General features: G+C 39.1%; 1 protein-coding gene across 7 annotated transcripts in view; it reads left to right on the forward strand.

The window, feature by feature from the left end:
* Window positions 1-13799, forward strand: part of SCMH1 (Scm polycomb group protein homolog 1) — a 211157-nt gene that overhangs the window by 82609 nt on the left and 114749 nt on the right. For 5 of the 7 annotated variants that reach the window (XM_055138836.1, XM_055138835.1, XM_055138842.1 and 2 more), the window contains one exon: window positions 7971-8041. In XM_055138836.1, coding sequence (XP_054994811.1) covers window positions 7971-8041 — 71 coding nt within the window. Of the gene's footprint in view, window positions 1-7076; window positions 7220-7970; window positions 8042-13799 lie in introns of all 7 variants that reach the window. The other 2 variants (XM_055138839.1, XM_055138838.1) reach the window with 1 other exon arrangement.

The following is a 13799-nucleotide window of genomic DNA, read 5'->3' on the forward strand; positions in this document are numbered from 1 at the left end:
GAGTTACTCCTGGCTCTGCACTCAGGAATCACTCCTGGCAGTGCTCAGGGAACAATATGGGATGCTGGGAATCAAACCCAGGTTGGCTGCATGCAAGGCAAACACCCTACCCTCTGTGCTATAGCTCCAGCCTCTGGTACTGTTATTTATAATACTGTTGATAATAGAGTTTCAGGAGTATAGTGTTTCAACTCCTACCTACCACCAGTTATGTGTTCCTTCATAATTGTAGCAAAGTCCCCTCCCACCCTTTCCCCTTATCAAACCTTCTTCTTCTCCTCCTCCTCCTCCTCCTCCTCCTCCTCTCTTCCTCCTCCCCCCACCACCAAAATATCCAAGCCCCCAGCCAATGCTACCTCCAGTCCACCATTTCCCCTCCTATACCCCAACTTACTTGCCATTCTCAGCTCTGTAATACAAGACCAAAGGTTGCCATCATGCTATGTCTTGCATTTCCTTGTCTTGTTGCTCTATATACAATAGATAAGTGAAACCGTCAGATATTTGTCCTCCCCCTGACTTATTTCACTTTACGTTATACCCTCCAGTTCTATTCAAGTTGCAGCAGACACAATAATTCACTTTTTCTTAACAGCTGTGTCATATTCCAATGTGTATCTACGTGACTTCTTTACCCAAGTGCCTATCATTAGATATTTGGGTTGCTCAACTACTGTTTCTTTATTTTTTTTTTATTTTTTATTTATTTATTTATTTATTTTTTGCTTTTTGGGTCACACCTGGCGATGCACAGGGGTTACTCCTGGCTCTGCAGTCAGGAATTACCCCTGGCAGTGCTCAGGGGACCATATGGGATGCTGGGATTCGAACCCGGGTTGGCCGCGTGCAAGGCAAACGCCCTACCCGCTGTGCTATCGCTCCGGCCCCAACTGTTTCTTTAAATGCCACCCAGTTGCTATACAAAGAAAGTTCTGTTTTTAGAATTTATTTTTCTTATTTCGGGGTCTTTAAGCATGCTTTTTTCTCTCTGTCAGAAACAAAATGGCACAAAAAGGAACTTTCTCTTTGGCTAACTCCCTCTTGTCCTTTTACACTTATAGAAGTTGAGAGGATAATTCTTTTACAACGATCTATTGTTCCTAAAACACTCTCCATCTTCAAACTAGCACTTGTCACAGTTTATTATGGTTGGCTCTGTAGCATGTCCCTCAAGAGCAAGAAGCTCTCGATATTTTCATCATGCTGGTGTCTTTATCACCCAGCACAATGCTCTTATACTATAAATATCATTCGAATGGAGGGAAGAGGAGGCAGTTCTGAGGCATAGCTTTTTATTCACATGAAATATTCATTGTTCCTTTAACAGGTCTTCAAATAACTTAGCACTGTATCTTTTAACCACTAAGGGAACTTTTTTTTTTTTTGCATTTGGGTCACACCCAGCTATGCTCAGGGGTTACTCCTGGCTCTGCACTCAGGAATTACTCCTGGTGGTGCTCAGGGGACCATATGGGAAGCTGGGAATCGAACCGGGTTGGCCGCGTGCAAGGCAAATGCCCTACCTGCTGTGCTATTGCTCCAGCCCCCCTAAGGAAACTTTTTAGTTTGTACTATCCATCTCAAAGTAAATCTCCCATAATTAAAATTAATATCCCAGGTTTGGGTTTATTAGCCCATAAAAAAACTATTGCTTGCTTGCTGCTTCTTTGCATTAACTGAAAAACTTTTATTAAGCCTCTATTAAGTTCCAGATATTGTGTTTAATAATGAAGTTTAATATTAAATAATGAAGATAACTTTTATCTGTTTATTTTCTTATTATGCAAAGAGCTCACAAAGGTAATTATAGTAGCATGGAGCTTGCATAAGTATTTATGAGCATCTGATGATGTGATGAGTAGGGGAGAAAAAAGGAGTCAGCAGAATGGAATATAAAAAAAATTCCCCAAAGAATAAGGAAATATTTTTCTGGGGATTCAGGAAAAGTATAGAAAGGTAAAATTTTTATTAAGCCCCAGTCCTTGAGTAGGAATGACCTGAGCCAAAACATGGAACTAAGAAATCCAGGACTTTGTTTTAGGAAACTCTGAGGTTTCTTCTAGTCTGTGAGTCTGTAGAAGTCTTTCGCTCCAATTTTTTCTCATTTCATAATACCTTACTAGACCCTCCAAAGACCTCTAGTGTTCTGGTGTTCTTTCCCTCCTCTTTCTGTTGCTTGGAATTCTATGTCAGAATTGCTTATTGTTCAGAGGAGAAAAATGGACTTCATGTATATGCTTTATTTCCATTAAATAAAAATATTACACGACAGGGATGAATGGAGACTTTACTGGCACCTGCTCGAGCAAATTGATGAACAACGGGATGACTGTGATACAGTGATACAGTGATTACGGGACCTGAAGTGATAGTACAGTTTAATCTAAGATTAAACTGCCTTTTTAAATCCCTGGCATCCCACATGGTCCTCTGAGCACTGCCAGTAATAATTCCTGAATGCAGAACCAGAAGTAACTCTTAAGGATCGCTGGGTGTGGCCCAAAACAAAAAAAAAATTACAAATAACTTTTCTTTTTCATTTTTTGTTTTTTAGAGGAAATACGGGGACCAGAGCAATAGTAAAGTGGGTAGGGTATTTGCCTTGAATGTGGCCAACCAGGGTTTAATCCCCTGAGCCCATCAGCAGTAAGCACTGAGCATCACCAGGTATGACCCCAAACCAGAAAAGAAAAAGAAAAGAAAAGAAATACATAAAAAAGCTACTGAAGCAGTATCACAGTTAAAGCTGTCTTTTCACCAACACCTCTGCTATGAATCATTTAATGAGTTTTCCTATTAAATCAATTACTTTTCCATGTATATTTTGTTTGTTTTATGGTGCCAAGAATTGAATCCAGGTCTCTGTACGTGTGAAGTATATGCTGCTCACACACTGAACCATATGCCTGCTCCCAGTGTGTATTTTTAAATTCATAAACTAGATGATTTAAATGATGGAAGCTGAACTTCTGTTTGAACCCTTGAACTCTTTGCTTTAAGCTAGCTTTTTCTCCTGGCATATTTAAAAGGACACTTTCAACAAGGACCAGTGCGTCAGAAAGCGAAATACTTTCACTTTGGCTTTTGCAGAAGGGGAAGCTTTGTTTCAGCCTTGCAGTGCAGTGGAGGGGTACAGTTATAAGACAGGGTTTGGAGTTTATTTCTTGAATTTGGATACAGGTCTTACAACAAAGAAGGAGGTGTCAGGATAAACAGAATATGATGCATTTTCTGTGCACTTCCTCCTAAAATACAGCCTGTAACATTTGGCTGTCTTGAAGGTGAAAGGCAAGTGAGACATGATTAAGAGAGTGTATTTAAGTGTGAGTTTCTGTTGTTTCATTTTTGGAGTTGGGATATCTTATCTAAGCCAAGTGCCAACTATTAGTGCAAGGTAACCCTGAACCTTTAGCGTTATATGGCTTCAACACAATATAATTCTATTCCTGTTACTTGTTTTCATAAATTCTTTTTGTGGCTTGATGTATCTTTAGATCATCTCTGTGAAGTTATCAGAGGTTTTGGACAATGTTTTGAGAACAAACTACTGTTCTCATAAACTTAGCATGAACATGCTATTTTTCCTTTTATTTATTTATTCATTTTTAGAGCATTACAAAGCCATACATGATTGAACTTCAGTCATACAGTATTTCAACACCGACCCCTCCACCAGTATACATTTTCCAGCACCAGTATCCCCAGAATCCCTCCCATCACCCCCCACCCCCCAAACCCTTGCCTATCTCTTTGGCAGGCGCACCATGGACATTCTTCTTTTTTTTTATTTGTGGGTCATATACCCAGCAATGCACAGGGGTTACTCCTGTCTTTGCACTCAGGAATTACTCCTAGTGGTGCTTGGGGACCATATGGGATGCTGGGAATCAAACCCAGGCCAACCATGTGCAAGGCAAACACCCTACCTGCTGTATTATTGCTTCAGTCCTGGACATTCTTATTGTAACATTTTTTTAAATGTTGAATATACTTCAACTTAACAATCAGTTGATAGTGCTAAGAAAATGGGGTTGAGGGTATGCCTCACGAAGAGGAATGATCAACTAAATATTTATACACAATTTATACACATCACAAATTACATGAATTACATTAAACAAAATGTTCCTGGTGCTGGAGCTGACTGATGAAAGGATCAGACCCTTCAAGGCAAGGATTTTACTTCCTAATTAATGTTACTATCATGTGGTGTGCATTCGAACTTCTAAAACACTTTTGTAAGCATTACTCAGTGATACAAATGAGATGGGTTTTTTTTTTCCTCATTTGTAAGGTGTCAACTCAAATGATTGCTCTCCAGGGTATGTCTTCACTCTCTGAGATAACTGTCCTGTCTCCACCCAGCTGCCATTGCCATCATGTTTTTTTATTTACTTCAAGCACTTGGCTTTTACTACCTTGTTTATTTATGTCTGTGTTTTTATTCATTAATTGTGTCTTACTTACCAGAAAGTGAACTCCATGAAAGCACCTGTTCAAATGTCATTACAGGAAGTTTTTTCAGACTTTTAGACAGTGCTAGTCAAAGTGCTAGAGTTCATGAGTTAAGTTTAGTTAAATTCATAGGTTTAGTACTTGATCCATCATTTGTTAGAATGTAATAATAATTTGTAACATTTCTTTTGCCCTCAGCAGATAGTGATATATGTATTCAGTCCTTTACTGAAAGGGCTCTCAGATGGAGCAAACTGTTAAATTTTAATAAAAGCTTTAACTTTTGGTCCCAAGGGTTGGTGACATAGTACAAGGATTAAGGCTCTTATCTTACATGCTGGCAACCTAGCACCACTAGATTTTTTTGGTGACCCCTGAGCACAGAGCTAGGAGTAATCTCTAGACACTGTCAAGTGTGATACAAAGATCAAATAAATAATTTTCAGTTATGTAGTCTAATTAATGTTAAAATTGCTTCAGATTGTCTTAAGCTTATTTTATAGGTTTCCTCACCTTCATATCTTATTATTTTTGTTATTTGGGGGGGGGGTTTCCACACCTGTTGGTGCTCAGAGCTTCATTCTATGGTTCTGCATTCAAGCATCACTCCTGGTGTGGTTTGGGGGAACTATCTAGGGTGCTGGGATCAAACCCAGGCTCACTTTACTGCATGCAAGGCAAGTACCTTACCCACCATACTGTCTCCAGCCCCTCAATGTCTTATCTTTTAATTTTATTATGAATACATTGAAACTGTCAGGATTCAGCAGAAAGCCTATATATTTAATCATTTTTGATGCAAAGGTGTATTTTTCACCATCTGAATGAGTGATAATTTATGCACATTTATGTTTAAAGAGGTTATATTTACAACTTGATAATAATTATGAAATATACAGCTATGTAAATTATACAATTATGTTGCAAAACATTTCAGCACACCACAAATTTCCATCATGCTGCCTTTCTACCCAACATTTGTTCCATTTCCAGCCCCAGATAAATGTATCTCTTCTATGTAGCTAGGAATATTTAATTTTGTCTAGAATTGCTTATATAACACATAACAACACAGCATGCACTGTGATTATTATTCAACATAGTGATTAGTGATCAATTTTGATTTGTGATCAGTGTTTAATGTATGTATCAATAATTTGCTTTACTTCTCATAGATTATAGTATCTTATATAGATATATCAAAACTTCTTTCTTCATTTCTTTTTTTTTTTTTTTTTTTTCTTTTTGGGTCACACCTGGCAATGCACAGGGGTTACTCCTGGCTCTGCACTCAGGAATTACCCCTGGCCGTGCTCAGGGGACCATATGGGATGCTGGGATTTGAACCCGGGTCGGCCGCGTGCAAGGCAAACGCCTTACCCACTGTGCTATCTCTCCAGCCCCTCTTTCTTCATTTCTTCATCATCATTCTCATTTGCTTTCAATTTGGAACAATCATACTCTATGATCTATGATAATCTTATGAAAACGTTGTGGGAATATATTTAACTTATTTTAAAGCAATATTGCATTCTGCCATTAGATAAGTTTCAGATGTACATTATTGAGAATTAACATGAATTTATGCTACATGAAGTTCACCAGGTACAGTCCAATTGTATCCTACACAATTCCATTATCTCTTGTGTTCTGATTTGCTCACCCTGTCTTTCCCCTTCACTTGTAGTAACCTCTGTTGGCTTCTGTAATCTAGAAGCTTATTTTTGTTTTATTTAATTCTTCTATTTGTTTTCTTTATATATCACAGCTAATGATACATAAAGTGTTTGCATTTCATTGGTTATTTTACTAAATATGATGTCATCTGAGTCCATTGAAGCTGCAAATGACTGCAATACATCTTTTTTTGCCCGAGTAGTATTCCAGTTGCATATATGCTATATCTTCTTTATGTGTTCACTAATTAATGAACACTTCGTTATTTTTCAATTACTGGCTATTGTATATAATGCTTCAGTAATCATGGGGAGGATACATGTATCTCTTCAATCATGGTACTTTGACGTAAATACCTATAGGTAGGATAACAGGATCATATGGAATAGCTTTTAAGTTTTTAAGGAATCTCTTAAGTAGCTTTCCATCACAGCTGCACCAATGTCACATTACCCATCAACAGTATAAAAAAGATCCTTTTTCCCACATCCTCTGCAACACCTATTATTTTGGGGACCGGGGTGTTGGGTCACACCTGGGAGTGCTCAGGGCTCACTCCTGGCAGTGCATGGGGGACCATATGTGCAGCCAGCACAAACAGTCAAACCAGGGTTGGTACTTTGCAAGGCAAGTACCTTACCATCTGATCTCACAGTGCTTATTCTTATTTAATAAATAATTAAAAAATAAATATTGACCTCGGTAAATACCTATTTTATTTTTCCCAAGGACTGCCTATTAAAGATGATTGATCATTGGCCAGTTCGTGGCTTGGCTCAAAACTGATGATGATTTCTCACCAAATCTATTTGACTTGGTTATGGATGGTGGGCAAGGGACTGGTGTCAGAAGAGGAGCTATAAAGTCGATAGAGTACAAAGTCTTGGGAGTCATCTTTGGAGTGATTTGAATGCCATTATTCAGTGACTCGTTTTTATTCCCAGCATCTAGTGCTTGTCACATGGCCCAAAGGGGCTCTGTGCTGCTCCACTGCAGAGGAAGCTTCGAGAAATGCTGGTTTGCTGCAGTGTTTTAGCTTGTGAGAGTCTCTGGGACCTTCCCTGCTCCATCATGGGCTCACCTCTAGGTGGGTATTGGAGGAAGAGTGGTCACTGCTATAACCTGTAATAAAGAACATGGTTAGCTCTTCAGGGTCCTCCCCAGCTTATTTGTAGTTGCTGTCATCATCTATATACTGCCCTGGTCCTACTTTGGCACTAAGCTACCAGGTTTCTTTGCACCTCAGAGTAATGCCGCTATGTCAGCAAGGGGAGTAGAGTCGAAACAGGTGAGAGAGAACCAGTTTGCAGAGTGAGAATTCAAGTATAGTCTCGCTCATGCTGGCATTTCTTGCCTCCAGGTCCTCTCATTTCATAGTTCTAGATAGGACTTTTTGGCGAGCGGAGGTGGGTGGGGTAGGAACTCGCCATGCTAGATGTTAAGAGATACTGCATGAGCACAGGAAGGGGCCTCTTCTCCAGGAATTGGGTTGTTCCTGGAGAAATATCCTCCACCCCCTTCAACCTCATCTGTTTCCATGAGCTGCCTGGGCACTTCTTTGAGACTCTAGTATGTCTAACTCTAGCATTCTTGTCACTAAAGGGTCTAATATGAAACACACCCCAGGTCACGTTTAGACCATGATTTTAACATCCATCCTCTCAGGTCAATCTGATTCTTTCCCTTCCCTGTCTTTGCTCCCAGAAAGGGAAAAATAAGTTTTCTTTTGCTCCATACCAGTATGAAAATGGTCCAGTGGCTTAATATTTAATGGAGATCACATTCTGGAAGTATCTGTAGGATGTTGACAGTAATAGAAATTTCTGTTTCCTTTCCAGGTCATTTTACCTGGGACAAATACCTAAAAGAAACATGTTCGGTCCCAGCACCTGTGCATTGCTTCAAGCAGGTAAATGATGCTCCACATCTTTAATAGGTGGGAGGCAAGTCATATTTTTCTGGTTGTCTAACAGGCAAACCATGAGATAGGAGCCTTGGCCTTCTCCCTTGAAGGCCTCAGAATTAATTTATATGGCAAAAATGGAATTAAAGATGTCTGATTTGGTTACTCTATTTTTTAAAATTTATTTTTACTTATTTATTTATTTGTTTCATTTTATTGAATCACCATGTGGAAAATTACAATGCTTTCAGGTTTAAGTCTCAGTTATATAATGCTGAAACAACAATCCCTTCACCAGTGCCCATATTCTACCACCAAAAAAAAAAAAAGCACCAAAAACCCAGTGTACCTCCCATCCTGCCTCTCCCCTCCTCTGCCCCCCAAACTGATAAATTTCACTTTAATTTCTCTTTACTTTGGTTACATTCAATATTTCAACAAAAACCTCACTATTATTTTATTTTTTTTTAGTTATTTATTATTTATTTCTTTAAAAAGACTTTATTGGGGTACCGGGGTGTACATGACATTCATCACACTGTTCATGCATGATAGATCACAGGAGAACCCCCTTCCCTTTTCCTGTGTCCCAAGGACCCCCCCAACCATCCCATGGAAGCTCAGTTCCTAAAATGGAAAATATAAGTGTCCCATATCGTTAATGCTAAGACAATGGTAATCTGAAGTATTGGGAGTTGCTGTGCAACTTCTGATAGTTTCTTGATGTCAATTTTATTTATTTTTTTTTAAATTTATTTATTTTTAATTAGAGAATCACCGTGAGGGTACAGTTACAGATTTATACACTCTTGTGCTTATATTTCCCTCATACAAAGTTCGGGAACCCATCCCTTCACCAGTGCCCATTCTCCACCACCCGTAAACCCAGTGTCCCTCCCACCCTCCCCAATCCCATCTCCCCCCCACCCCACCCTGCCACTGTGGCAAGGCATTCCCTTCTGTTTTCTCTCTCTAATTAGCTGTTGTGGTTTGCAATAAAGGTGTTGAGTGGCCGCTGTGCTCAGTCTCTAGCCCTCATTCAGCCCGCAACTCCCTTCCCCCACATGGCCTTCGACTACAATGTAGTTGGTGATCGCTTCTCTGAGTTGACCTTTCCCCGGAGCGTGAGGCCAGCCTCGAAGCCATGGAGTCAACCTCCTGGTACTTATTTCTACAGTTCTTGGGTGTTAGTCTCCCACTCTGTTATTCTATATACCATAGATGAGTGCAATCTTTCTATGTCTGTCTCTCTCTTTCTGACTCATTTCACTCAGCATGAAACTTTTCATGCCCATCCACTTGACTACAAAATTCTTGACCTCCTTTTTTCTAACAGCTGCATAGTATTCCATTGTATAGATGTACCAAAGTTTCCTCAACCAGTCATCCGTTCTGGGGCATTCGGGTTTTTTCCAGATTCTGGCTATTGTAAACAGTGCTGCGATGAACATACATGTGCAGATGTTGTTTCGATTGTACTTTTTTGCCTCTCTGGGATATATTCCCAGCAGTGGTATTGCTGGGTCAAATGGGAATTCAATATCTAATTTTTTGAGAGTCGTCCAAATTGTTTTCCAGAAGGGCTGAACCAGTCGGCATTCCCACCAGCAGTGAAGAAGGGTCCCTTTCTCCCCACATCCTCTCCAACAGCGGTTGCTTTTGTTCTTTTGGATGTGAAAACCTCACTATTATTGTTAGGAGTTCCCCACTAGAGTCAGACCTGTTGTGAAGAGATATGAGGTCACGCGGTTTTGGATTACTGTATTTTAGCAACTAAGTCCAGGGAAATTTTTCCAGATATTGGATCATTGCAAGCTTGTAACTCTCATCTGTGGTCCTCATAATATGGCGGTTGCCACGCCCTTCACCCCCGGCAAGGAAAAAGGGGAGAGAGAGAAATACCTTTCCCCTCCTGGGCAGGCATGGGGCTTCGGCTTAGTTCTCAGTCTGGAGACATTCTGCAAGGAGCTGCCGATACCAAAAGTAGTTTAGCTGGCCTCTGGAGTCATGCTCGCGCAGCTGCGGAGAGGCCATACACGTGCGGGCCCCGGTATCACCTGTTTACTCTATTTTTGAAAAGTGATATTCTCCCTAACTATCTCAAGTAACACATTTTCCTTAGGCTTCCCCTCCTTGAGCTTATCCTGTTACTGAAAAGAGCTGCTAATTGTTACTATGGTTCTTCTAGACAGATGGGAAAGAGTTAAAGATCTTAAGCAGTTGTTAAAAGAAGAGCAGTATTCATGCATCTGTATTCAACACCCACAAACTTGTTTTTTCTGATAAGTTTCACTGGGAATTTTTTTGACCTCATCAAAAGTAGTCATTCAACTTCTTCATAGAATGACCTGCCCCTCATAGTGCACAAATGACATATACTATCAGTACACAGTAAATCTGCCAATGTATATGAGTACTAAACAGGGATCGACATCAGGAAGTTATATACATTTTCTTTACTTTAAAATTCAGTGGTTATTTCTTTAAATCATCAATATTTCACTCTAAAGTTGGATTTTTATCTGTGTTCTAAATGAAAAAACAAATGTTGGACTTATGCTCATTTGAAACAATAAAACTCCCACATAAAATAGTGCAAAAGAAAGACAAAATATACTAGTCTTTAACATATTATTGAAGATAAGCACTGTGACCTCTGAGAGGAGAGAAACAGATGAATTAGGCCCCCTATGCTATTCCAGATACTGCCTTAAGGACATTTTGAGGCCATGGCCTAAGAAAGAGGAACCCAAATTGAACCCAGAAGATTCCCCACTTGAGGAGATGATTTTGAAAATCGTGGAAAACTGTGAAGAACTTACTAACTAGAATCTGCAGGACACAGTACTCCAGAGTAGAAAGCTGCACAGAAAGAAAACCACAGAGATCTACAGAGAGTTCCATCCAAGTATTCATCAAAGTACTATTGTTAAATTTATGCCTGGAAATACCGCAGCAAGAAGGAAACCATGTGAAGAATTAAAAGCCATAGAGCCTAGTTCTTATATTGAATGGGGAATAGCCCCAGTGCACTCACCCCAACAACGAGAACTAAGAGCTCACAATTCATGTGGCATTGTGTAGAATACTCAGGATGGTTTTCTTCATAACAACCAATAATTTAATTTTGTAATTTTCTGCTCCCAGCTAGCCTAACAAATCACAAAAGCATGACTCAAAGTGATGAAACTGCTTCCGAGAAACTCCACCGAATTTTAAAACAGAGTTTAAGAAGGGAATGAAAAAATATTTAGCACTCAGTAGGTAAAATTTTATGTCTGACATACAGTCAAAAATTACCACACAAATAAAGAGGCAGGAAAATATAATCAGTAATGGACAGATAATGAACATTCTGTATTTATACAGAAGAAAGCATGGATGGAACTGTTGAGAATATGGACCTTGAGGTATCTTCAGGGATTTGACTCCATTTGCAACAATAACCCTTCTCCCTCCACCCCCTACCAAAAAAAATAAAAAAAGAGAAACAAGAAATGAGAAGCAATTGGAACTGCATAGAACTATAATGATTTTGCTTGACAAAAGAAATTTGCCAATAAAATTAAATGAAAAATTAATGAGAAGATAAAACTGAAAAATACCCTACTCAATGGGAGAAAATATTTGTACATAAAAAACATCAGATAAAGGGATAATATCCAAGATACATAAGCACTCATAAAACTCAAAAACAAACCTAAAAAAATAACCCTGTCAAAAAATGGGGGAAAGGGAAAGAGATATACAGACACTTCCTTGAAGAAGATGTACATAAGGATAGACAGTAAGCATATGAAGAATGGTTCATCATAACTTATCAGGGAAATACGAATTGAAATGTCAACGATTTGCCATCTCATACCAGTGAGAAAGACATATATCAAGATTGCAAACAGTATTGGCACAGATGTAGTGAAAAAGGAACCCTTAGCCTGAAAATGTTGTCTGGAAGCAGACTCTGTGGTGGAGGGTGTGGTGCTGGAATGTTTACGTATGAAATCATACCACTAATAGCTTTTTAAACCACAGTGCTTAAAAATAAAATTAAAAAATTAAAACGTGTTCAGCTCAGCTTTTGTGAAAACCAGTATGGAGAATTCTCAAAAAAACAGTTTCCGGGGCTAGAGCAATAGCACAGTGGGTAGGGCATTTGCCTTGCATGCTGCTGACCTGGGTTCAATCCCCGGCATCCTGCATGGTCCCCCAAGCACCGCCTGGAGTAATTCCTTAGTGCAGGGCCAGGAGGAGCCCCTGAGCATCACACACTCTTTTTGAGTGTGACTCAAAAAGAAGAAAAAAAATTAAAAAATAAAGAGTTTCCATACAGCCTAGCAATTTCACTTCTTGAGTTGCAAGAAATAGTTACCCCAAGAACAGAAAAACATGAGCTCAAAAAAAGATCTTTTCACACCTGTGTTCATTGCAGTGCTAGGTATAATAACCCAAGTGTCCAGTGGCAGATGAATGTGTAAAGAAGTTGTGGTGTATATAGACAGTAGATTATTATGCAGCTATAAAAACTTGCAGTTTGGTGAAATTTGCATCACATTGGAAGGCATCAATTCAAGCAAAATATATCAGAGGGAGAAGGAGATATGGATTTTCTTCCTCATTTCCCTGATCTAATACAGAAATAAACAAAACAAGGAAATAGTTTTGAATAAAGATTAACCCTTGGCCTTTAATTATAAAATTAAGATTACTAAGAAGTGAGTTGGTGAGGGTGGAAGAGGCATACTAGAAGTTTATGGACATGATGGGGGGTCTTGCATGCCCTGGTGGTGGTGAAGGTGCAGTAAACATAACAAAATCATAAACATCAACACTGTTGTAACTGTGTTATCTAAGGTAAAATAAAAATTAAATTTTAAAAAGTCAGCTGATTTACTATAACCAGGAATAAGCATATAGAATTTCAAGTTAAAAGTATAATATAATTGGGGCTGGAGAGATAGCACAGTGGGTAGGGCGTTTGCCTTGCACGCGGCCGACCCGGGTTCAAATCCCAGCATCCCATATGGTCCCCTGAGCACGGCCAGGGGTAATTCCTGAGTGCAAAGCCAGGAGTAACCCCTGTGCATCGCCAGGTGTGACCCAAAAAGCAAAAAAAAAAAAAAAAAAAAAAAAAAAGTATAATATAATTGATATTTTGAAACTTCCACAATAAAATATGTATGAATGTGTATAATATATAGTAATTGTATATACTGTGTTCACAGTTTTTATGAGAAAATGATACTCTGATGAATGAAATACAGAATTAAACAAATGGAGAAATAGTCCATGTTCAAAGAGAGTAAGACTCAAGGGTGTCAAATTGTCACTCTTCTTAACTTGGTCTTTAAATTTCTTGTAATTCCATTCAAAATGCCAGAAAGTTATTTTTTGGATATCAACAAACTGATTCTAAGGTTTATATGCATGATCAAATTACTTAGAATAGCAAACACCACTTATTATGGACTGGGAATGTAGCTCAGTGATAAAGCTTATGTCTTGCATACATGAGGTCCCGGATTTGGCCCTTGGTACCAATCCCTTTTCCCACCAAACAAAAGAAAAACCTGCCCAGGACTTGTTATATAGCAACAGTCAGGCCAAAGAGATAGTACAAGAGATGAAGCTCTTGCTTTGCACACAGACAATACTTGTCCTATCCCCAGCACCACATATGATCCCTTCAGCACCACTGGGAGTGATCCCTGAGCACAATCAGAAGTGAGCCCAGAGCACCACTGGATATAGACCAAAAACAGCAAAC

Source organism: Sorex araneus, chromosome 5, assembly GCF_027595985.1.
Source record: "Sorex araneus isolate mSorAra2 chromosome 5, mSorAra2.pri, whole genome shotgun sequence".
Taxonomy (NCBI): domain Eukaryota; kingdom Metazoa; phylum Chordata; class Mammalia; order Eulipotyphla; family Soricidae; genus Sorex; species Sorex araneus.